At 40.1% G+C, this 26,863-nt stretch overlaps 3 protein-coding genes across 3 annotated transcripts; all 3 read left to right on the top strand.

Moving 5' to 3' along the window:
• Window positions 1–100: 100 nt before the first annotated feature.
• Window positions 101–2,670, top strand: LOC124275064. Its single transcript, XM_046710537.1, has 3 exons — window positions 101–145; window positions 350–475; window positions 838–2,670. Exons 1-3 carry the CDS (start codon window positions 101–103, stop codon window positions 1,852–1,854), a joined length of 1,188 nt encoding a protein of 395 aa, XP_046566493.1. The 3' UTR covers window positions 1,855–2,670.
• A 5,559-nt stretch (window positions 2,671–8,229) lies between these two features.
• Window positions 8,230–10,549, top strand: LOC124275052. Its single transcript, XM_046710526.1, has 2 exons — window positions 8,230–8,332; window positions 9,380–10,549. Exons 1-2 carry the CDS (start codon window positions 8,273–8,275, stop codon window positions 10,487–10,489), a joined length of 1,170 nt encoding a protein of 389 aa, XP_046566482.1. The 5' UTR covers window positions 8,230–8,272; the 3' UTR covers window positions 10,490–10,549.
• Window positions 10,550–19,132: 8,583 nt separating this feature from the next.
• Window positions 19,133–21,116, top strand: LOC124275063. Its single transcript, XM_046710535.1, has 2 exons — window positions 19,133–20,209; window positions 20,361–21,116. The coding sequence occupies exons 1-2, from the start codon at window positions 19,133–19,135 to the stop codon at window positions 21,114–21,116; spliced, it is 1,833 nt and encodes a 610-aa protein (XP_046566491.1).
• The last annotated feature ends 5,747 nt before the right edge of the window (window positions 21,117–26,863 follow it).

The raw sequence follows: 26,863 nt of genomic DNA, 5'->3' as shown, positions 1-26,863 counted from the left end.
AGAGGACATGTCTGACTTGACCTGCTAACCAGTTGTTCAGTTCACAGTTTCACACAGACTTGACCGTCTAACCAGTTCACCAGTTTATATATGCACCAAGATGCTCCACGCACATAACTGCCATTCTCCCAATGCTGTGTTCTCGGTGTGTGGGTTATGTGCTGTTTAAGGAAAACTTGTAATGTTGTTGGTAAACTAAATATATTTTATGCAAATCACGAAAAGATCTACTGCGTTAATGATATTTTGCTGCCTTTTCAGTATGTAAAATTCATATATGATTAGTCAGAGACATTAGTCTAGCTTTTCATTGACATCATAAGCTAACCACAAGCTGTTCAATTCACAGCTTCACATAGACGGCCACCCAGACGCTGGTGACCCCGATGACTGGAGCAAGACCCCTCTCTACAGAATGCCAAGAAATGAGCATGAACTTAAGTTGATGATGCAGCAAAACGATATCTTTATTCAGGTAACAGGAAACATAAAGTTATAACAAAGTAACACACTTTATCGTATGTTCTATGTTTCATTGCGACTAGAAACAAACATAGCCTCTTCAGCAGTAGCTTTCAGGTTGGCGTTTGAGCTTGAGTATTAACATTTGAGGAACGCATTAATTATCACTATTTGTTGTTATTTTAATTAATTTAACTGAACATTGAATGTATTCGACAATCACTGGATTGTCTTGTCCTGACTAGATTTGTTTACAAACAACATCGTACATCTGTATTACTGCTGAAAGAAATATATGCTCATAATTGTTAATCGCCTCTGGTTTTAGCAGAGCTTTTATGAATGTGGAAAGGGTTTTGTCGATTCTATTTGAAGATAGCTGCTGGTACCGGGTTGATAAATCGCTTCATCTGGGTGTGGCCAAAGTTTGATGTTGGCGGCTGGTTTCATAAGAAAAATGAATCTTACGTCTCCATGAAGCTGGAAGTCGGGTTCATGTACCAAGACGAGGGGATCCGTCCAGCACTCGAACTGTGTTACTGCTTACAGTCAGACTATTTCCAAATAAAACATCCATGTAATATAGCCAAAGTGAATAGACGTATGCTTGAAGGTATTGAACCCTTTCCCATAGATCGGGGAAGCTGTCTGGATATGACCCTGGGCGGTATTGTGGAGCTCGTGAGTACAGACAAGGCTATAGAGCTGGCTAAGTCAGGCAGCTGGATCAAGGCGAGTGACAGCGTCATCTTGGACATTGACGAGGACTTTTATGGATGTGAAGCTGTGTCCGCACCTCTGTATGATGCTGGGATGAATGAGGACGACATTAAAGGTCTGTCCTTCTATGTTGGAAAGATTTTGTGTACTGACAATGCAAAGGATGAAATGAAAGCTGATAGATACTTTCAGAAACTTCTCAAAGCTGTGCAAGAAACACTTAAACGTTGCCACAGTGGCCGACTAGGAGAAGAGACATGTGAGTCTAACCATGCATTCACTGAAGCAGTATTAGCCTTGATGCCAGATATGACGACAACAAAAGATATTATGTGTCTTCCTAAGGAGTCGACCCTATTCATGTTAGTGAACCTTGTCGCACGTCTGTCACGATGTTCCGACACACAACTTCAACATATAGCAAGCATTGGTGTTTGCATGTACGAGTCCCAAAGATCAACGACTTTCAATCGAAATAACGGAATGATTCTTTGTGCCGGATACAATGGACCAATGAGCGATAAGGTGTTATATCATAGTACAAATGAACAGGAAATCGCAATTTCTTCAAGAAGTCTCAAAGAAATGTTAACACAAGCTTTCATCCCTCAAGTTGTAACAGTGTGTAGGTCTGTTCGGGATGGTTATACACCGAGAAGGAGTTTCCACTGATAGAAGAAGGGGTGTTGGGTGCTCTTAAGGCAGTGTACCCAGACCACGTGAGAGACGACACAATACATTATGACAGTGAGCTGCTGGGAGGACGTGAAGGCTGGTACTCCAGATACAACCGTTGAACAATTAATCTTCATATAGGTACCTGTTGCAATCTTATCGATACAATATCTATAAATATTTACGTGTATGCACGTGTCTGTGTGTTGCAATACTAAAACGTTCAGTTTGTGCGATGGCATTGTGTCATAATGCTGGTTTGAAAAAGACCCAGCTGTTGATTAATTTTCAGTTAGTGTTTGTAGTCGCCGTTTCCTCTATCCATATTCAGCTAGTAAACCATTTCTGACAGTAGCGTTAAAGAAATCACACCCATACGATGGTTTCTCTGACCAAGTCCCGAAAGAAGCCATGTGGGTAATCAAACCCGTGTTTTCAGCTTGACGAGCGTACGCTGTAACCAATGAGGACTAAGTCTATGGTCAGTTTTGCATTGCTTTATCACGGAATGGCAACTGGGGGTGAGAGAAAAGCTGGAAGTAAGCCGGTCTGTGCCACTTTGGCGAAACCCACGTGCATGGGATATTTCGAAAGGTAGTCAGGTTCAATTGGACTGGTCGAACCTGAGATTTCTAGTACGCATAATCGACCACACCCTCTTCACCAATAGTTTAATGTTTACTGAAGGCGCCAGCCACTAGTGTTTATGGTCTCGATTCCATCATGGATTGATGTTGTTAATGCGGTTTTGTTGTGTGTGTTATGTGTCATGTAAACAATCGGTGTCAGTAAAGTCTTTCTTCGTGCATTTGATCAGCTATTGTGTTGTTTATGGATTAGTTGAGTGTGTGACCCAAGGGGAGGCAGTAGCAATCAACGTCCTTATCCACAAAGCGTTTGTATCACTACGTCATTCGCAATCCTTTGTTAAACTATATATTTACGATAGCTCGTAGCGTTACGAACGCGTTGTGGATCGGGACCCTGGGACTATGCCTCGTCAGGTGTTAGAAATGTCACGTTTTTCACGTTCTACATGACGTCACAGCACTATGACGCAATACACTTGTCTAAATCAATGCTTTGTTCTCGGGAGAATCCGATTTGGACGAAAACCCTACAATATATTTACATAATCTACCTACAAAATATCAAAATGAGATTCTTTAGCCGCCATATTGCCAAGCGACCTATCATGTTGGCGTGGACTGCTTCCATTGCTTACACATTACGCGTCCCCGGTTTGCTGGACGAGATCATGAGTTTCCATTGCAATGACAGAGATGGAACAGAAAGGCAACATAAACGTTGTCCTGAGTGTGGTTTATTCTGATGTAGGTGTACCGGCTCAATCTCCTTGACCTTCAGAGGTAGCAAAACTAATGTAAGTCCCCATGGTTCCTAGTATGGTGATCTACCTTTAGTTGTTGGCGACCTATAGCCAGTTTTAATATTGTATTGTCTAAATAGTGCTATCAGTTTTAACTTTCCATACTAGTTTTAGTTGTAATTGTGATATTGTTGTTTTACTGTCCTTCGTCGACAGGTTTTTTGTAATATTAATATCTCCCATTTCAATGTCACATATGTTCTCGTCACGATATGGCTGAAATATTGCCGATGTGACGTTAAATATTAACTCACTCACTCACTCCTTGACCTTCAGAAATGAAGGCTGTGACATGAAGAACATAGCCATGTTCCCTCACACGTTTATGAATAACAAGACCATATCAAGAGTTCGAACATAAGAAAATCGTCAGGCTCCAGTAGCATTGTAGCCAGTATCACAAATCTCCTCCACACACCAGCACATCATGATCGTGGTTGGACTGTAAATCACGATTTAGTGTGAAAATATGCATAGATATATCGGTAACTGCTGGTTCATCATAACATCGTACAAAACAAATCTGTTAATACAGCAGATGTTACGGTCCTATTCGATTGGACGCACAAACACATTTCACTAAGAAAATGTCAATTTTACATTGTTGGCCAAGGCGCAGCAAATGTCTCCATTCTGGATACAACCCGCAGGAGGAAAACACCAACAAGAACGCAGTCCTAAAAGGTAAATTACAATAAAGTGAAATTGGTTGAATCCGATCCGATCAGACCTGTAGTTGAGAAGGACTGTGAAACGATGTTTCAGTTTTCAAAAGCGCTTCACCTCAAATATACCAAGTATATAAATGTAGTGTTATGGAGGGATTTCAAACTTGCCTTGTTGTTAACTCATATACAGTCTTCGTTGTCCATAGCATTTGTTAGCCTAATGTCGAAATGTTGTATTTGAGATAGTGAGATATAGATGTACACAGGAACGGATTGGAGGATATTGAGACGATAAAAATGCTCATGGAACTTCATAAATCTGAAGCGTGAAGGAACAATCAGTTCCTTCACGTAAATTAGGAAAAAGAACATGACCTGAATCTGTCTTTTGAATGTGAATCTGTGCATAAATATTCTTTGACAAAAACTCTCCTCTGTTCTGTATGACAAGAGGGAGAAGAAACCCTGCCGCATAGCTACGTTTACGTGTATGCGTTTGCAAAATGTTTTCACATTTTTACATAATTTATAAGGATACAGACATATAAAATTTAACATATTGGATGAAGTCATTGTCGTCTAGAACAGTTGGCGTCACAAATATATATATATATGTGTGTGTGTATATATATATATATATAGTGAGTGACTTTAGTGTTACGCCGCACTCAGCAACATTCCAGCTATATGGCGGGCGGTGTGTAAATAATCGAGTCTGGAACAGACAATCCAGTGATCAACAGCATGAGCATCGATCTGCGTAATTGGGAACCGATGACATGTGTCAACCAAGTCAGCGAGCCTGACCACCCGATCCCGTTAGTCGCCTCTTACGACAAGCATGGGTTACTGAAGGTTCATTCTAACCCGGACCTTCACGGGTCATATATATATTACCAAAGGTCCATTATCTCCATACCAAGTCAAGTCCAGTCAAGTGTGTTTATTCACGTCTTTAGTCCTTTGGCCCATATACATGTACATTTCACTACAACTTCATACTTAGAATAGTTACACATTCAATGATGTTTGCCTTCTTTTAAGGCTATGAAACATACATTTACATACTTTGAACATTAGTGTACCATTGTCTGTTATCATGAGGAGCTTAAACTTGAAGATATTTGGATTATGACAAAAATACAATGGATATGCTGTGATATTGCTGGAATGTTGCTAAAAGCGGCGTAAAACAAAACTCACTCACTCACTATCTCTATACAACTGTACTTATAATAATAATGATAATACTGGCTATTTATAAGCGCCTGTTTCCACCAACTTGTGCATGCTCAAGGTGCTAAAACATTATTGCCCAGGATGACCCAAGCTGCCCGTGAGGCGCTAGAAGGTTAACAGTCATATGACTAATTCCATCGGGCACCCATTCACTGCTAGGTGAACAGAGACAATTTAAGAACCAACTCACTTGCCTTGGGTGAGATCACATGTGTCATGTGTGACTTATGTCCAACCTGTATATAATATACAATATTGTCATTACAGAATAATGACACACCCAACCCATTAATCCAAAACGTGGATACCGATTTACACAATTATTGCATATTAAGACCTGTACAGTTAAAAGGTAATTACTAGCACTAGCGTCACACTTTAAATGTATTCTTTAAACGTCATGGATTGTTGCTCAAGGTATCAACACCATTCCACGCCTCACAAATGTTTTAATGTAGACATGTAGAGGAATTTCTAAACGTGATGCATTGTTGACAGAAATGACGTCTGAGGGAATTCAATTTTATGAATTGCACCATTGTACCCTGGTGTTAGAAGGTATTCATAAAAATTCGAATCTGTAATGTAAATATCACTTCAGGAACATAAGTGTATCGTTTACATTATCCGGATCTCAGAGGAGACACAGTTCGAATTATGTTGTGTTATGTGACGGTCAAGACATTTATAGACAAATGAATTCTTTTTTACACGAAAACACAACAAAGTGGCCTTACACAATTAGCAGTTGTGTTATGACATGTCTAACTTTACAAATTCAAACCATTTGCTGAAAGGAATTATATTATCAGTACACTACAGCGTGGCAGAACATAATTCAGTGGTAGCACATAATTCAGTGGCAGCACACAATTCAGTGGCAGCCTATAATTCAGTGGCAGAACATAATTCAGTTGTAGCACACAATTCAGTGGCAGCACATAATTCAGTGGTAGCACATAATTCAGTGGCAGCACACAATTCAGTGGCAGCACATAATTCAGTGGTAGCACATAATTCAGTGGTAGCACATAATTCAGTGGTAGCACACAATTCAGTGGCAGCACATAATTCAATGGTAGCACATAATTCAGTGGCAGCACACAATTCAGTGGTAGCACATAATTCAGTGGCAGCACACAATTCAGTGGCAGCACAGTTTGAAAAATGCGGTGATAATAGCTATAAAGTCAGTGATAAACACTCACCTTGCAGCAACGGTGGCCAAGCTTCCAAAATATGCATTGGCTGGACAAGCAGGGTGTAAACAATTCTCACGTAATACCTAGTCTTTATGCAATGCAATACGCTAGAGGCATGCGCTTTCCCCATTTATATCGTCTTAACAAGTTTCCCGAAATTTCTATACTGTGCTTGATCCCTCTCTGTTGATATCTGCTGCTAATTTTACGATATTGTTTTAAGCAATTGCTTGTGAAATATAAAAATAACCTCGTTTCATATAATCAATATAACACAAGTGTTCGTATAATAATCTCCTAATCATTATAATGTGTTAGAGATCTAAAATCGACTCTGGTTTTAGGAGAGAGTTCTTTCAAAATATGGAGAGAGGTTTGACGCTTCTATTAATATACATTGTGGTGTTATAAGCTGAGTAGTTTGTAATTTATTTTTGCAATAAAATATAACCTCATTTTCATTTGGAAACTCAGAGGGAATTCACCATGAGAATGTTTGTCAAGAAGAAGGGCGTGATAATTGGCACGTGTTTCCTGCTGGTGTTGCTGTACATTCTGAGAAGGGTCAATCGTCATGGAACAGAAACTTTGTCATCAGGAAACACAAAGACAGGCGGCACAGAAGGAGCTCTGGTCAGTGTCATCGAAGAGCACCACGAAGGTAGGGGGTGTTTTGAACGTTTCCTACTCACTTCCATGAAACTAAACGAAGCACTTCACCTTAATAATGATAAAGTGATTATCCATATATTTAAATTCGTGCAGGTTGCTCAGAATGTTTTAGTTTGGTGCACGTTGATTTGGAGACACATTATTAAAACAGAGATGAAATTGTCATTATGCAGCAGATTGTGTGATATTTCACAGCAGGTTCCTAATTGTAAGCTTATAACTGTTCAGTTTCTGTGATGCAATATTTTTTGCAGTATAGGCCAAGTCGATTCTTAGGTTCGCAACAACGGACTTACTGGTAATGTTTGTGTTATGAGTAGTGAAGTATGTCCATTATTACGTAATACAAAATGCTGCCACATTGCTAGCCTAAAAGAAATATTATACTTTCTTTACTTGAATGATTTGTTTATATTTTCGTAGTTTGACTTCGTCTTTCTCGTGATATCGAATACTTTCGTAATTTCGACTGCTGTTTTTTTTCTCTTATGTTTTGCGATTTCAAATATTTCTCGATATTTCTAGTTTTTAATTCTTACTGCAATTATTTTCCCATAATGGCAACTTTTTCTCGCTTCATCTCATTTCAAAAATCGAAATTAATGAAAGACGTGATAAAAACCTCGTTAAGGTTTGAAAAACAACTGAACTAATGATAAATATTTTGGCTAAAAAAAGAAAAGTTTGTTTTCTTAAGTTGCACCATTAACCCTCCGTGCATTATAACTTTCGTCATGTCAGCTTTTACCCCACTTCCGATCAGCTCTCCTGTACTGGTTTTCTGCGGTCGAGGCAGGTTCTTTACCGAAGCAGGGGAATATCCTGGTAAGTAGCGATCACTGGGGGCTACTTTCTTAAGAAGGGGATGATCAATAAAGACGACAGCATTTTGCATCTACAAAAAGGAAATATTATCTATTATGTTACCAAGGTACTCTAAGCAAATAACTGACTTTTTCCCAATTGCGTTTTCTCTATCTGTGTGGGTCATGTGCTGTTTAACATCCGTGTTTTGAGACAAACACTTGGTTCAATATTTTCTTCAAATCACGAAAACATCTATTCCGTTCATGATTTTTTGTTGCCTTTATAAAATGCAAAACACACTCAGTACTATTAAGGAACATTATTCGAGCTTTTCATAGACATCACAAAGTAACCACCTGTTCAATTTACAGTTTCATATAGATGGTCACTCAGACGGTGCTGATCCCTTCAACAGACTCAGGAATCCTATCTACAGAATGCCAAGAAATGAACATGAAATTCGGTTGATGATGGAGAAAAACGATGTCTTTATTCAGGTAGCATAATAAGGGAATGCTAAAGCATAGTCAGTACTGTAAAGCAGTTGGGTTATTATTTTAATTAAATGTCCATTAAAACAGCACCCTATCTCCTTTTTTATCAATAAATTGTTGTATGTGTGCCTGTATGTGTGCCTGTATTATTACACACACACACACACACACACACACACACACACACACACACACACACACACACATATACCCGCCTTTTGATCGGTTTGCTATTCATGTCCATGACAAATGTACCTTTATTGCAGCAATATACAGAAAAGATGTCTACTCAAAAACAAATACGCAACTTTTTCAGTTCAGATTCGTCCATTTTGGGAAAGAGATTCAGATTCAGGTGTCCCAATGGGTAATTTCGCCCCTCTCCTTACTAATCAGTTTCTCTTTGCACACGAATCTGACTTTTTTACTACTTTAATCAAAGAAAACTTTACCAACTTCCTCCTCAGTTTTACCTCATTTCCTTCGACGATGCCAAGTATCTTCACCTTCAAATGTCATGGAAGCACCTTTTCCTTTCAAGTTTTTCAATAAAATCAGAACATCACGACCTGGTCAAAATTTTATTCCTGAACTTGTACAGTAGAGGTTCTGAGGAATGCACGTAAATCGCACATTGTTTGTCAACATGATACTTTGCTGTTATCCAATACTGTGACCTATACGAATAGTTTCCCTCCTCTTTGTCATTCATTCAAATGGATCGGGAGGTCAAGATTGGTTACATCAAAATTTTGACTTTGACACCCGATGTCATCTGTTTCGGCAAAAGTCAATATTAATTCGAACTAGAGTGCACCTCTTGAATTTTACCATTTAACTTCAAAGTAATTCATGCGCAGCAAAAATCCTTTATCGGCTTCTGTCAAATGAACGTCGTTTATCAACCAATCACACATATTCCAATTCGTTTTACAATTACAGCTGACGAAACCTTTGAACAATATTATAACATAGACTAACTACTAACTGTGTTCCTTATTTGATATCACACTGATTGTAATGAACTTAATCTGCAAAATTGTGTTCAAGGCAGCTGCCGGGACCGGGTTGATAAATCGCTTCATCTGGGTATGGCCACCCTACAGTGAGGAGGAGAAGCCTTACGTCTCCATACATCTGGAAGTGGGGCTGATGTACACAGAAGAAAACGCATTGTTAACGTGTTACTGTATGAAGTCAAACTATATCAATTTCGAACATTCTTGTGTTTGGATACAACGGGCTGAATATGAGGGTGAAGATGAGAAATACTTTAACATAGAGCGAAAAAAGTGTCGAGATATGACCCTGGGCGGTACGGTAGAGATCGTGAGTACAGACAAAGCTATAGAGCTGGCTAAGTCAGGCAGCTGGATCAAGGCGAGTGACAGCGTCATCTTGGACATTGACGAGGACTTTTATGGATGTGAAGCTGTGTCCGCACCTCTGTATGATGCTGGGATGAATGAGGACGACATTGAAGGTCTGTCCTTCTATGTTGGAAAGATTTTGTGTACTGACAATGCAAAGGATGAAATGAAAGCTGATAGATACTTTCAGAAACTTCTCAAAGCTGTGCAAGAAACACTTAAACGTTGCCATAGTGGCCGACTAGGAGAAGAGACATGTGAGTCTAACCATGCATTCACTGAAGCAGTATTAGCCTTGATGCCAGATATGACAACAACGAAAGATATCATGTGTCTTCCTAAAGAGTCGACACTGGTCATGCTAGAGAACCTTGTCGAGCGTCTGTCACGATGTTCTGACACACAACTTCAACATATAGCAAGCATTGGCGTTTGCATGTACGCGTCCCCAAGATCATCAAATTTTAATCGTAATGACGCAATGATTCTCTGTAAAGGATGCAACGGACCAAACAGCAAACGGGTAATTTTTCATAGTACAAATGAACAGGAAATCGCAACTACTTCCAGAAATCTCAAAGAAATGTTGACACAAGCTTTCATCCCTAAAGTGGTGACAGTGTGCAGATCTGTGAGGGATGGATATACACCGAGAAAGGAGTTTCCACTGATAGAAGAGGGGGTGTTGGGTGTTCTGAAAGCAGTGTACCCTGATCACGTGACAGACGACACAATACATTACGACAGTGAGCTGCTGGGAGGGCGTGGAGGATGGTACTTCAGATACTAAAATTTGAATACTATGTGTTCATTATTTGGCCATATGGTATTACCAGGGGTATACACATTAAATGAAACACCGAGAACAAGTAGGGTTGGTCTAAGTTAACGCTCATCACCTACCGCACGTGCATTTGTTTCACTGTTCCAACTGCTGAGCTTATCCCCTTGTAATACAAACCAATAATAGCGATTTGAATCTATGATAGTTTGTCAAACAACTTTTATCCTAAGTAGAATAAAATTCTGAGATTTATATGTTCAATTGGCAAGGTAAAATTATGAGGTTTCGCAATCTTAATTTCACTTTCTTTTATTTACTTTTTTGTTTAAAGTTGAAATTCATCGGTACGTTTTCACTGCAAATAGATTATATATGTATATACAATATAACAGTCTTACATCGTGCTATTATGTTGATGAATTTTCCACTTTGTCCACAGTTTAAAAATTATTTACATCAGGCACTATTCTTCCTTGTATCCTCAATCGATAGTGCGGCATTCTCCCAGACAAGAGGTAATGTCACTCGGAAAAAAGTCACACTCACAAAAAACTGATCTCAAAATGCATTCACGATTTTTGGGGTTATTGTTTCTCTGTGAGGAGCCGTGCATTGAAAATGGTTTACGTAAGGTCATCGGTCCGGGTTTTTTCACAATAACCTTTGTCAGTTTTGCAGACATAGTAACGTCGGGAGGCATGAGGCGATGAAGCACCCTTGTTGTTAACACCCCCATTCCACAGAGATTTCCGACTCATCGGTCACTCATCGGAACCAAAGTTTCTCCCTTCCGGTAACCCACCGAAGAGTATCGTATCACAGTCCGAGGAATCCGATTTGTGTCTGTCGACTATCAGGTCAGTGTCCGACGTGTCGGGCGTGATCCGATGAGGCGAAATCGTCCGATGAAGGAACTTAGTTCGCCATCGGACGCTATTTCCGGTCGCAAATCGAGTCAGTTCACGCTCATCTTTACACCACACCACTTCTTCTGTTTTTAGGAGTAGCCTTCTAGCCTTCATCCATAATTCAAATGTCTACTTTGGATAACCACTGCTTTCATCAAATAATGCTTCCAGAGTGTTCGAATTGTTTTAAGTTTGAAGTCATGGTAACAGTTCTGTTCTGATTGTTCTTCCGGACATCACTCCTACAGCCAAAACAACTGGCAACCTGGCACATTTGCCTCATCATTCCTGGTAACCTTTCACTCGGAAAATTGTCAATATTCCTAATGCTCAGTGGCTGGTGTATGTAGACGCTGGTGATCCATATGCAAGTAGTAAACCATTACCATTACTGACAGCAGCATGGAAGAAATCACCCCCATACGCATGGGAAAGGTGCTGAGATATCTCGAGGGTAATCCGGTTCAATCGGACTCGTGGAACCTCTGATTTCTGGTACACCTAAGCGCCCATCATACTGCAACACCCACACGCTCTTCACCAATCGGATAGTGCTGACAGACTGCGCCAGTCTCTAGTGTTTAAGGTCTCGATTCTACTATGTGTTGATGTTGTGGATGCGTACGAGGGGCGTCCCAAAATTAGTCAGCCTAACTATATTCTCGATGTCCATTTTATTTTGAAGGAATCATTAGCAAAGCCATATCCAAAATTTCACATATGTGGGTAATGTGGTCAACGAGATCACAACACATTGGGGTATAATATTTCTTCAAAAATTGCAGAAAGTGAAAAAAGATCTGTCATTTTGTACCTCTTGGATAATGGTATGCCTTCAGATAATATCATATAAAATATGTTCAGTATAATATTGGATGTTTTCCCGTCATAATCAAAGTTCAAACATTTGGATTGCTTGATTTATATTTAGACGTGGCCATTTTTAAAGGACACCCCTATTTTAATCTTTCAAAAATATTGTGTGCAGATATTCAAGCTGGTACTGTTTACAATATATTGAGTGCTCACCATTCAGTATTTAGTTCGAACCCTTGGCATAATGCATGAATAAGTGAAAAACATTAGAATAAATCATGTCCTTATGATTACGTCATCTAAAAGGGGTTGGGTAGCGTCTCCAAAACAAGCTCTTTCAGTGAACATCATGGAGGGAGTCACTTTAACAAGCGATTGCAAGACAAAATAAAAAGACACCCTTGTAACGATGACTGTTTTGTAAAATATGTTGTAATCAATATAGGAGGAAATCAGATTTGGAGTAAAAAACCTACTGCAAATTTACATAATCTACATACAAAGTATAAAGTTCAGATTTGAAGCTTCTTTAATCACACTGCCAAGCGGCAATTTAGGTGTGCACCACTTCGATTACGCACACATTACACGTCCCCGTTTCGCTGTAGTGACTTTGTATTGCAGATGACAGAGTGAGTGAGTGAATGAGTTAAAATTTAACATCGGCAATATTTCAGCCATATCGTGACCAAAACAAGTTTAGAATTCACCATAAGTGCATGTAAATGATAAAAACCTGTCATCTTAGGACAGTAAAAGATCAGAGTATCAAGAATTAAAATTAGCATCTCTCTCTAAAATTGGATTTTAAATGAGGACAATACAGTATAAAAATGGGCTATAGATCGCCAACAACTAAAAGTAGGTCACCATACCAGGGACCATGGGGACTTGCAGAGCTTTTGCTATCTGCATGGACCCAAGCTGGATTTACACCATCCCTTCAGCCGCTGGCGATTGTAGGAAAGTTAAGCCATAACTTAAAACAACGAATATGCTACGATTAAAAGTTCGGTAGAGCGAAATTGACCCAGATGACAGAGATGGGACAGACCGGCAACCAACATGAACGTTGTCCTGAGGGTGGCTTTATGTTCATGTAGTAGTACTGGCTTTATATATCATTGATCTTCGGAAGTATGTGACATGCAAGCTGAGAAAATAGCCATGTTCCACAACCTTTATGAATAGCAAGAACATATCAGGAGGTTCGAACATAAGAAAATCGTAAGTCTCCTCCACACACCAACACATCACGATCAAGGCTGTACTGTATCATGATTTAGTATGAAAATATGAAAAGAAATATCAGTAAGTGCTTGTTAATCTTATCTTACGATACAAATTTATTTTACAAAGAAGATGTTACGTTCCTAATCAAGTGACCACGTAAGTACTCTTCAATAAGAAAATGCCAATTTTACATTGTTGGCCAAGGCGCAAGCAAATGTCTCCAACAGGAAAACAACAACTAGAACGCAGTATTGAAAGGAAATTACGATAAAGTAAAATTTGTTGATTCAGATCCGATCAGACCTGTATTGAGCTGAGAACGACTGTGACAATGTTTCAGTTTTCAAATGATCGTTTTCATAGGCCACCTTCTAATATATAAATGTATTGTGATGGAATTCACACTTGCCTGGTTGTTAACTAAATCGCAAAAGAAACGGAACTTGAATTTCAAATGCCAATAAATGTTAATTTATGGAACACATAATCTTAACATTATGAATAAACAGCAGATAAGTAATCGTTGAAGAAATGGGTAGTGATCTCTAGTGAAAACAACATGTTTATTGAAAAAGCACTTGTCACCACTCCACCCCAAAACACTGTCTCCATCAGTAGCGGGTATGACCCCCATGGGCTGCAATACACGCAGTACAGCGTCGTCTCATTGAGTCAACAAATTTCTGGAAGAAGGCTTGGGGCATTTGATCTCATTCTCTGTCCAATCTGGCTTCTAAATCCCTAAGGTTTAGAGGTGGACCAGCTGCCAATTCCAATATCCGTCTTCCAATTTCATCCCACACATGCTCGATCGGCTTCATATCCGGGGATACAGAGGGCCAGGGCAGTACAGGCATATTGTTCCCTCTCAAGAAGTCCACAGAGACCCGTGCTGTGTGAGGACGAGTATCATCCTGCTAGAAAACCTGGAGTTGAGGCTGGGCCTCGAACAGCGGTACAACGTGGTTTTGAAAAACTTCGTTTCTGTAGACTCAGGAGTCACACGTTGACGAAACACGTGCAAACGTATTCTCTGGTGGTAGCTGAAGCCACCCCACACGATGACGCTTTCTCCTCCCCAGCGGTCAGCCTTCAGGACGCAGCAGTTGGCTTAACGCTCATTACGTCGTTTCCATACACGGAATCGGCCATCGGCGTGTGACATGTGACTAATGTTACGGTGTGGTCCTTGAATGGTTGAAGCCGTCTGTGTTGCTCGTTGTTGTCGGTTTCGCAGATGAGTAACCCGGATGTGACGTTTTTGAGCTGGCGTTGTTACCCTCGGGCGTCCTGAGCGTGGCCGGTGGCGGAGAGTCTGGCGATTGATGTCACGTGACATGCGAATTCCCGGTCCACCGCAGTTGTTGTTGATCCGGTCAACAACATTCCAATGGCGATCCCTTGTTGCTGTTGTGTTAGACGTGGCATGTTTTTTCAGCGTTCGACAAGTCGATTTTGTGGTGTGGTGGGTATTTTAATGACCTGCCTTATAAGGGATTCACCTAGAGGGAAATGCACGCATTTTTGTGTGAAACATGAAAAAGTCATGCAAAAAAACACCAAAATCATGAAAAGGATCGCGTTCGAGCGAAACGGCAAAACCATCTTTGAATGCGTGGTTTAATCATGGGATACTTTTTTTAATGTTTAAATCTAAGGTACAATTATTTTTTTATTTTTGTTTTTAAATTATTTTTTTATTTCCACTTCATGGAATTTATATATGATGCTTTCCAGACATTGATAGGTTATATTTCAAGTTAAACATCTATACATTGTCCAACATTCCACACTTACACATACATACATATACAAATTTATATACACACATACATATATACACAGACACACACACGTGTGTGTGTGTGTGTGTGAGTGAGAGAGAGAGAGTTTGTGTGTGAGTTTGTGTGTGTGTGTTTGTGTGTGTGTAATATTTTCTATACATTGTGAAGGTACAATTAGTTTTTGTACTTGTAAATTAGAAAAAAAAACACCATAAATTGATTCTGTCATTTCAGTCTGAATCTGTTCTGTCACAAAAGCTCTCCTTGGTACTGTATGGCAGGACGGAGGACCAAAATCCTGCCATATAGCTACGTTTACGTGTATACGTTTACAAAATGTTTTCACAGATATATCAATAAATTATAACCTTAAAGATATATAAAATTAAAACGTTAAAGGTCACGTAAACCCTAGGGGTTAAAAATACATAAATCACTAACTGGCATCGTTATAAATGAAACCCCGTCATTAAAACTACTCATTTCGACCTTTAATTGACTTAAATCGACCTTTTTGACAACAGTGCACAATTCTCACCCGCGAACGAAATTTCAACCAATCAGAGCGGCGCGACTCTGTGACGTCATATGAGGAATAGCTTTGAGGGCCGATGCAGAATTCATCTACATTTTAGGGGGTAAATTATCTTGTTTACAGGCTTGTATAAACCTGAAATCGTGACAATTGATGTGGAAAATGAAAGCTATATGTTTTCACAATCTACTGGCATTTAATTTTGTCTCCTGCTTTGCCTAGTTTCCGAGTTACAACTTGTTTTCATAGACGCTTCTGTCACAATTGATTGGTGTCGTTAGGCCCTATTTGTATAATGACTGATCCAAATTGATCCCATTTCTGTGTTTTTTTACCTCGATATTTAATCATGTCATGTAAAAATCTGTTTGTATTCTCAAAACAGTGTCGACCCATAAGTTTTCACATGCAATACAGCAATTAATACTCCCTTGTTGTAACCCGTGTTAGGTGGTATAAACCTACACATGTTATTTGTCATCATTCACTTGATGGTCAGTTAATGAATTTATAACAGGTATAATTAGTGGTAACACACTTAGATTACCCGACAAAGGTTCCCATTTGGCATTTCTTGTGTCTGGAGTAAATATTCAACATTATAAACATCGATCAAAGGATTAACCGATAACACGCTGATCGATTAATTACTTTTATCTTACACAGCGGAATTGTCAAAAGGTAGTATTTATGTATGTAGATTTACTAATCTATACTGAATACACCCTGCCGTGTCGGTGTCTGCGTAAAAACAACGTCCTTCTTTCAAAGGATTAACCGGCAATACATTGATTGATTGCCCATTATTGGCTAATTAAATTACTGTTTTTAATGAAAGGCGGACATTATGCAATTAGTTGCCAGGTGTGCTATCTTGGGTGACCAATGAGACTATACACCAATACCTGAAAAGATTTATCACTTTTTCGTATATTAAACTGTTAAAAGACACATCATTTGGAACAGTTTTGTGGATATTGATGGATACATTCCTCAAACAAGGTAATGGATGTCTGTCCAAGATGGCGACGGATGTAAACCTATCCTCTCTACTCTCAGAAACCAACTCCGTTTTAGATGGCTATGCAGTCGGTGAAAGCCTATATTTTGGCGAGACAGCTTCTGGTATAACAGGCAATGTTTTTGATTGCTCTGGGCTGATTTATCAACCCCCTGTAGACAACTACTCAACTCCTAAGGGATTTCAACAGTCTCAGACAGCCCCGAGTAATGGCGACGAGAACACAACTTCAACGCAAACAGGTACGAATTGTGAAATTTTACTCGAGCATATCAGGTCTAACATCAGCGGTTACGCCAGGGTTACATTTGTCAATAACCTAATATCAAAAGTGCAAGGTGATGCAAACATATTGGATGAACTTAGACTTGTGCTCTTGAATATGTGTAAGAAAAGTGAATCATTCCCCTTTCAAGATAGTGCGCTTAAACGAAGAAAGGATCGTCGCGCCAAACAGGGTGAAAAACTGGAGAAATTAGCTAAAGACTGCTTCATTCTCTTCCGATGTTATTGTGGTGAAAACTCTGATGATATTTATGATGTCTTAAACATTCAACCCAGGAAGGCAACAAAACAACCCAGTGGGGGTGACACAAACACACAGGGTACAATAGCGCCAATCAGTGAGACAATAGCACGGCTTGAACGTGATTTGTATACACTCAAAGGTGAATATACACAGGACATTGACTGCTTACACAACAAAGTGAAACATCTCGAGGACTCTAACAATAGGCTTACATCAGAGCTTGTGGTCGCACGAGAAGAATCTGCAAAATTAAGAGGTAGTGTTGATAAATTACGAGAAAGGATGCGTAAGTCCATGGAACAGTTACACAATGACAGCAAGTGCGCTAGGGTTGAAGTGAATAACTGTAAAGAGTCCATTGAGAACCTCAAATCTACAGTGGCTGAATGTAAACGGGACATCAAGCTAATTTCTGAAATTGAGCTCCCAAAACATGATGCGGTAGCAGTTGAGGCAGTGAAGACAAACAGTAAGTTTGAATCTCGCCACTCAGATCTTCGAACATGGTTAAAGACTTGAAGTCCAAAGTTGATGATGGCTGTCTGAATATCTCGCATATCTCCGATGAGCGTCTTCTGGGCATTGGCTCTATTAAGTCAAAGGTTACGTTGATTAATCAGCGACTAACTTCTATCGAAGATGACGTCAAGTCCGTGGATAACCAGTGCAAATCATGTTCGTCGTCGTCTCTAGGAGACCTAAAGAAGAAGGTGACCATGTTGGAGAAAAAAGGATTCAAAGAAGAACAAATATAACTCCTACGCCGAGGCAGCAAAACAGAGCAAGCCTCACAATGATTCTAATACCAGTCAACAACCAAGCACATATCCAAAAGAAACTCAAAGAACATCTGGTAGCATTGTACATTCAGTACAGGAAATTCACACTCAAAACGAATCCACCTCCAATCACGTCACTCCAGCTTTTCAAAGCAACAAGCCATCGATGGAAGGAACTTCTGTTGGGACCATCCAAGGTTCAAGTACCATGTCAGCTACCCCAACCGAGAAAATTACATCGTCTGACGATAATAATGACTCAAACAATAGGATTCAAGTCCTCATCAGTAACAGACAAAGACCATTGTCCAACCTTGATGCTGATGAGTTTTGTGCAGGTCCTATTCGCCCGCGGACCAGACGTTACTACATTGGCAGAATCCAGAAGTCCTGCTCTGAACAATCGATCAAAACTTATATGGTGGAGAGGGGAGTAACTGTGACGCACCTTAAAATCTTCATCAAACCCGAGAAACGCTACGCTGCTGCACAAATAAATGTTCTCGCTCAAGATAGGCTACTTGTTGAAAACGTTGATTTCTGGCCAGAAAACATTATTGTCAAGCCGTGGCTGAGCAGGAAAAAGTTTTGGCAACAAATAGAGGAAAGACAGAGAATGAACGATGCTCCCCAGGATAACCCCTCTTAGATATGTCTCTCCCAATCATTTCACTTATGTCATGGAACTGTCGTGGTGTAATGTCAAGTGTATGTTACCTCAACGCTACTCTCTCTCAAAACCATATCCACATATGTGCCTTGTCCAATCACCAGCTTGGTGCCCACAATCTGTCATTCTTGGATTCCCTAAATGAAAACTACTTCTCAGTCGCCAACCCAGCTCAAGAACCCCGCAACCAGAGGTCTCAGAGGAGTGGGGGAACAGCCTTCCTATGTCACAAAGATCTTAAGCCATATGTCCAGGTTCTAGATATTGTCAATGATAGAATCACTGCCCTAGAACTCTCTGTTCCAAATCATCATCCACTCTATCTCCTATCGATCTACCTACCCCCTTCGAATCGATCCATAGATCTCTACAAAATGTGCCTTGATGAACTCCAAGAAGCATATTCTGCCTTGTCTGAAAGGAGCCCGGTAATCATCCTAGGCGACTTTAATGCAAAGATTGCAGGCCCAAGAGCAAACGTTAACCTTGACCAAAGAGCTAGCATGCTCGGGGAGCTCTTGTCAGAAAATTCACTAATCTCTATCAACATGCAGAGCTTCTGCACAGGCCCAGTGAATACCTTCTATGCATATACAGGAGGCCCCCAGACACCAATTGACCACATCGTAGTGCCAACTGAGCTTATGTATATCATCCACTCGGCAGAAGTGATTGATGATAATCCACTCAACGTTTCCGACCATCACCCAGTTGTATGCCTTCTTGCAATTGACCTACCTAGTCAACCAGCTGCAAATCCTCCTATACGTAGACCAGCTTGGAACAAAGCCCTCCAGAACAGCTCAATCAAGGACTACACACATGCAGTCTCTAACTCCCTCTGGGGTAAGCAGCTGCCAGCTCTAGACTGTGACAGGGAAGATATTGAACACCTTACTGATATAATTACTATGGCCCTCACTATGGCTGCGTCTGACTGTCTTCCAGTGAGACATTTCAGGCGTTATCTAAGACCATACTGGAAGGAACAAGTGAAAGACTTCCACGACCTGATGTTATCTTACAGACACAAATGGATTCTAGATGGGAGACCTAGAGGCATGACTTACACTAGCTTCCGTGACTACAAGAAATCCAAAGACAAATTTCGAGCTGCTATGAAAGAAGCTGCAGCACTTTATGAAACAGAGCACTTCAACAATCTTGATAAACTATATGACATTGACCAGAAAACATTCTGGGCTCTCCTCAACAACAGAAACAAGAAATCACACATTTCAACCATAAGTGTATCAGGGAACCATACCACAGATTCCTTGGAAATCTGCCATGCACTCGCTGACCACATGAAGACTATATTCAGCAAAGGGGTAGATGATCACTTTGACCAGAACTTTAAAGACCATCTAGAAGGCAGAGTTGCTGAACTAAAACACTGTACCTCTAACAAGATAATCGACGTCAAGTGCCTTCTGACCTCTCAGTCTGAGGTAAGCAAGCTTTGCAAATCTCTGAAAACAACAAGGCCTGTGGGTTGATGGAATCTACTATGAACACTTGAAACATGGAGGCTCAACTCTTCATTATTATCTTTCTGAATTATTCAACAGAATATTCACTACAGGTTCTATCCCATCCCAGTGGAAGAAAGGTATCATCATCCCAATCTTCAAAGGCGGAGGCAAACCAAGGACGTCCCCAGATTCATATAGAGGAGTGACTTTGTTGCCTGTTATGTCAAAACTTTTCGAACAGGTCATAGCGAACCGGATCCCACAATTCCAAGACTCCACGGATTTCCCTGATCCTCTGCAATGCGGCTTCCAGAAAAGCCTCTCGTCTCTTCATGCATCATTCCTCCTTCAGGAGACAGTCTACCACTACAAGGAACGGAATGACTCTCTGAAAGTGGTGTTCTTGGACAGTAGTAAAGCCTTCGACACTGTGTGGCATGATGGGCTACTCTGGAAGTTGAAGGAGTTGAACATTCATCCAGGTGTGTGGCGCATTTTCTGCAACACATACTCTGGAATGGAAAGTTGTGTTCTTGCCAATAATACTTACTCATCCTGGTTTAAACTCGACCGTGGGGTGAGACAAGGTAGCGTCCTTTCTGCTAAACTCTACTTGGTTTACATCAACGAGCTTCTGACAAACCTATCACATCTTAAGAAGGGAGCATTCGTACTGGATCTCCACCTCGCTGCTCCAACTCAGGCAGATGATATCTCACTGATCAGCCCTATCACAGCTCATCTACAATCTATGGTAACAGAGTGCCAGAACTACAGTGCCAAATGGCAGTTCACATTCTCTCCTTCAAAAAGCAACGTATTGGTCTTCAATCCGCAAAAAAACCAAGTGCAATATCAAACTTTACGGAAAGAAGTTACCTGAAGTGGACAACACAAAGCATCTTGGCATTCTTCTCGACTCACACCTTAGCAGCCACACTCGAACATCAAACGCAAGTTCGAAGATGAAGTCAGCTGCAATGATGCTGATGAAATCAGGCCTACACAACAGTGGGCTGAATCCAATTACCAGCTCCAATCTCGTCAAGTTCAGGTGTCTACCCAAAGCCTTGTTTGGGTGCGAATTGTGGTCAGGTTTGAAAAGAGCGACATTATCACTGTCGAAAGGGCACAACGATTCTGTTTAAAGATGTGTCAGGGGCTCCCAAGAACTACTAGATCTGACATATGTAATTCCCTGATTGGATGGTACTCGGCAGAATCACATATTGACACAAAGAAGCTGTTTTTTCTTGGCTCCTTGTGTAACAGTAAGAAGCACCTGCTTTGCTTCAAACTCTTTATCTCACGCCTGTTTGCGTTTAGAAACTGCATATTGAAGACAAGAACAGGTTTTATACCAGATATAGTTCATGTACTTGAAAAAAACACAAACTGAGGCACTTTCTCGAGAATTTTGTCTCCTCCGGCATCTTCATGAGTCAACTCTCCTGGAAGAAGATTGTAAAAGACTCTGTCATGGAATACGAGAAGTCCTCCTGGAACCAACGAATGACATCAGATCCAGATCTCAGACACTTCAGGACATTACACCCCTCGATAGAGCCACACCCAGCTTGGCTACTTGCCAAAAGATACCCCTCCTTGAAACAACAATGCATCTTCACAGTACAATTGTGTGCTCTTTGGCGTCATCACCGTGTGTATGGACCTTGTGATAAATGTAGTGTGAACTGTGCAGACCCCTTGATCCATGTCCTAACAGCGTGTGAAGCTTGTGCTGGCTGCAGAGACCAACTCTGGTGTGACATTATCAACGTGGGCCCGGTGGAGTTGAGCGTGCAACTTCACAACAAGACTGATATGGACCTGGTGTGCAGCCTACTTTCCTGCCGCCCCCCAGTACTGCTCTCTGGCGAGGAGACTGAGCTGTACACACTGACTGTTGTTAATGGACTCTACGCGACCTGTAATGCATGAATATTCTATGCGCTTCTCTTGTTAACTTAAAACTATCTTAACTTTTCTCGCATTCCCTTGTACTCTCCATTGGAGGAATAAAAGTGTATATATGTAGATTTACTAATCTATACTGAATACACCCTGCCGTGTCGGTGTCTGCGTAAAAACAACGTCCTTCTTTCAAAGGATTAACCGGCAATACATTGATTGATTGCCCATTATTGGCTAATTAAATTACTGTTTTTAATGAAAGGCGGACATTATGCAATTAGTTGCCAGGTGTGCTATCTTGGGTGACCAATGAGACTATACACCAATACCTGAAAAGATTTATCACTTTTTCGTATATTAAACTGTTAAAAGACACATCATTTGGAACAGTTTTGTGGATATTGATGGATACATTCCTCAAACAAGGTAATGGCCTGATATTGTTCCTATAACTTTAATCTGTTTTAATTTTAATATTGCATTTTGTTTTTATTCATTTGTCGTAGCATTCAACAGAATCATTGTTTTCGCCGTGAAGTGTAATGAGACAGACAACATACACTAGGGTGTGTGTGCGAATTATGATTCACATTGGCAAACTATAAAATGTCTAGATATTACAGTCCTGTTATAAATTCACTATAAGTATCAGCAGATCGTCAGCTTTTTATTTAGTTTCAAAATGCATAAAAGTATGGTAATAAACTAATTAGGATTATAAGACCAAATATAAAGACGCACATTGACTAGTATCTACATACTGGTGAGTGGACATTAACCATGTGAATGTAGCAAGAAATTTATCGCCGCCAGTATTGTGACTTCGACCCCCACCTCGCTTCCGTGGAAGAAATCGTTATGTTATAAGTTGTGTCATGCAAAATCCTTTTGGTTATGATTCCAATACATATTTAACTACGAGTAGAAAGTAGTTTTGATTTTCTAACTTGATGAAAACAAACTATAATCTCATTAATTCTAACAGACTTTACGATTTTCAAAATGGCGGCTTCTGTCGCGAACATCCGCCAGTCTGTGGATAAATGCTATTTAGGTTTGTTTTCACCGAGTTACAAAATCAAAACTGCTTTCTACTGGTAGTAAAATATGTATTTTATTGATGGCCAATAGGATTTTGCATGACATAGCGTATAACATAACAATTTCTCTCCTGGCAGCGAGGTGGGTGTCAATATAATACTACTTACAATATTATTGTTACTTCGACCACAACCTCACTTCCGAGGAAGAAATCGTTATGTTACAAGTTGTGTTATGGAAAATCTTTATGGTCATCAATCATATACATATTTTACTATAACTAGTAAGTAGTTTTGATTCTTTAACTTCCGTGAAGCGATCTGAACACAAGTAAGATATCGTTTCAGGCTTCCACAACGCTCGCTTCGCACTCACAAACATAACCCATTTAGCACGAACTGCGGGGTCCTGTGGAAATCTGTGCATGGTGACACCATCACCCGACCCCTAGGAGCAATTGACGACAAAGCAACGATTCGGCATGTCGTCGTTCATGTCGAAAATCATCAAAATGATGAGCGTGCTACACACTTTCTATACAACTAACTGAAAATCGTTCCGCATATGACGTCACTGCAGTGCTCTGGCGACAGAGTTACGTAACCTGTCTGTGGTTTCGTTGGCGGGCGAGAGGGAAGCAGGCGACTTTTTGGCCACTTTTAATCGCTCGGTATTAATTAACCACAAGTTTTTAAAGAATAAATTTGGTGTTCCGCATAAGACTAACCACAAATCTTTCATATGTAATGGTTAAAAGAGTAACAAAAAACAAAGTTTAGTGGTTCTTTAAAAGTTATCTCTATACAATTGTACTTATATTATATGGGGGCGCGGTGAGTGTGCTGGCTAAGGCGCCAGGCTAGTGATCCAGCGAGGTTGAGGTGTCGGGATCGAGCCCACCTGTGACCGGGTGTAAATACCTTGGAGTCAACTTTGTGTGCAGACTCTTTGAGTGTTGTCACAACCCCCAGTGTACAGTACACAACCCTGTGCACTTAAAAGAACCGTTGAATACGTGCAAACACCTAGTTTCGGGTACAGCAACGTGCAGTGAACTTGGACAAAGTACTTTGACAATGTGTCCCAGTCCACCCAGCTGTGAATGGGTACCTCGTTAGGATGAGAAAGCCACAATAACTCGGTGCGCCAAGTGGCTGCAAGAGTTGTATACTCCCCAGTGAGTTGAGATTGATAATATGATGTGCCGTTGAAATTGACATCCAGTTATCGAGGGGAAAAATACCAGCGCCTTGAGCAAACACTAGTTGCCTGGATATGTGCGCTATATAAATATCCTATAATAAATAATAATAATAATAATAATAATACCTGGCCTTTGAAATGTCTCACCTGCATCCTAAGTACACTGTCGTCGGGCTTACCATTGTTTTCAGTGTCCTTGAGTTGGTACCTCCTGATCTCTTGGCGCAGACCAGGCGCTCTACCGGGAGCCTCAGAGTCACTAATTGTGGCTGGTAGATTGTTCCAGAGAGTTGCTGCTAACGCGCTAAAGCATCTGTCGCCATATTACTGTACAATACACCTATCATCCAAGCAGTTAGTCGGTTGCAGCAGTGATACCAGTCATCACAGTTTGAAGTAAAAGATTTACTCACAATATTTTATCTCTTATAAGATGTCTCCATCAGTCAGTGCTGTGATTTTTTTACATATGTCAATTTATAGATCCATTACTTCCAAAATGTTAATACCATTTAAAGTTTTTAAATAAGAAGTAAATTACGGAGTCTTGTCTCAACAAGCAGCAGATCATACTGACTGCACCAGAGGATGTGCATGATACCTAAATAGAATTAAATGACAAGTGTTTTTTTCTTGTTTTGGTAATTTTATGTTGACAATACATTTTCCCTGAAAGGCCATCTACTATCTATCTGTAGCTATTCTGATTTTCATTCAACAAAGACAACTGTAGCATTATGTCTTTCTATGGGAATTGACATGCCATAGAAAATGTGTTTAAAATAAAATATTGTTATGACGACATAAATTTAAGTTTAACTCGATTCTCATTCTATGTAGATGTTTATGCATTTGTTTATATGTGTACATATATAATACTTATGTATTATGACCGCTAAAAGGTCATGCATGTGTAGTATAATATCAAAGTACACATGCACAATCATGCAAAAATATCAGATAAAATTACAACACTGTACAATGCAGATATATATTTATGTATGCTGAAGGCCCGGGTTCGATCCCCGGTGGAGGCACCTAGGTTCTGCTCCCGAGGTGGGCACATTTGCGTCGTATCCTTGGACAAGATACTTAGATCCACATTGTCTCAGTTCACCCAGCTGTAAAATGGGTACCCGTGAGGATGTGCTAGCAATGTGAGTGTTAAGTTCATTGCGCCTAACAGGCAGCATGGGTGTATGATCCCCAGGGAGTTGAAAAAGTATCGGAATGTGCGATAGTGTCCTATGACCGGGGATAGTAATGTACGTAGCGCCGTGAGCAGGTAATGTGCCTGGATATGAGCGCCATATAAGCGGACTATTACTATTACTATTACTAAAGAGGAATAAAGAATGACTTTCTTGATTTATTTGTGTGGGACAAATCAGTTTATAGCAAGGAAACATAAAAAGCTAGGTCATAAAAATAAAAGCTTTGTCATGAGTGTTCATCTTCATATAATGTGTGAGTGAGTGAGTGAGTGCGTTTATTTTTACGCCGCACTCAGCAATATTCCAGTATATGGCGGCGGTCTGTAAATGGACCAGACAACCCAGTGATCAACAGCATGAACATCGATCTACGCAACTGGGAACTGATGACATGTGTCAACCAAGTCAGCGAGCCTGACCACCAGATCCCGTTAGTCGCCTCTTACGACAAGTATGGGTTACTCTAGGCCAATATTCTAACTCGGACCTTCACGGGTCTCTTCACATAATGAAGGCAAGCTGCGTGACGACACTGCAGATCAGTCCTATGTCAACCAATTGATGTTTACATCACTTAACATTGTCATTTATTGTAGAGATTGAAAAAATATCATTAGTATGAATACATTCTGGTATATTTATGATGAAAACTTGAAGTTGGAAAGTACCCTTGAACATGTACTTGACTGGTATAGCTTCTTCTGTGTCTGAAAAAAATATTAATAATTATAAATATACCTAATTTATCATTGTTACAATGCAGTCATTGTTGAAATTTGCAATAAATATTCACCATTTACCCTTACGATGTTTGTGTACACTATGCTCCATATACCCTTACAGATAACGAAAAAGATAGATTTCATCTGAGTCGATTCTATTTTTAATTACATTGCTTTTTGATATGTAGGTGAATATTGACATTATTCGTCCGCGATGGTTTATTTACAGTTACTTGAACATTGTTTTTCACTTCTCCAAGTTAAATACCTGCTAGATATTTGAATTGTAAAAAATCCCGATTGCTAAACGTCAACAACGACAAAACATGACCTGTTTGAACGATCAGCTACAGGTGATTCCATCGCCTCGCTTTGAACGGCCATCTGGTGTTACATTATTGCAACATAAGCAATCTTACTTATCACATATGTACCATGGATTCACGGAACAAATATTTCAGGACATAACATTTCACATATCGTCGCTCAAGGGAAAAGATATGCTGTCCATGCACCAGCGTGAACGGGTGAAGGTG

Source organism: Haliotis rubra, unplaced genomic scaffold, assembly GCF_003918875.1.
Source record: "Haliotis rubra isolate DU_JTF1 unplaced genomic scaffold, ASM391887v1 Scf198, whole genome shotgun sequence".
In the NCBI taxonomy this organism is placed as follows: Eukaryota; Metazoa; Mollusca; class Gastropoda; order Lepetellida; family Haliotidae; genus Haliotis; species Haliotis rubra.
The sequence above is the reverse complement of the archived record's forward strand: the minus strand, read 5'-3'. Positions and strand labels throughout refer to the sequence as shown.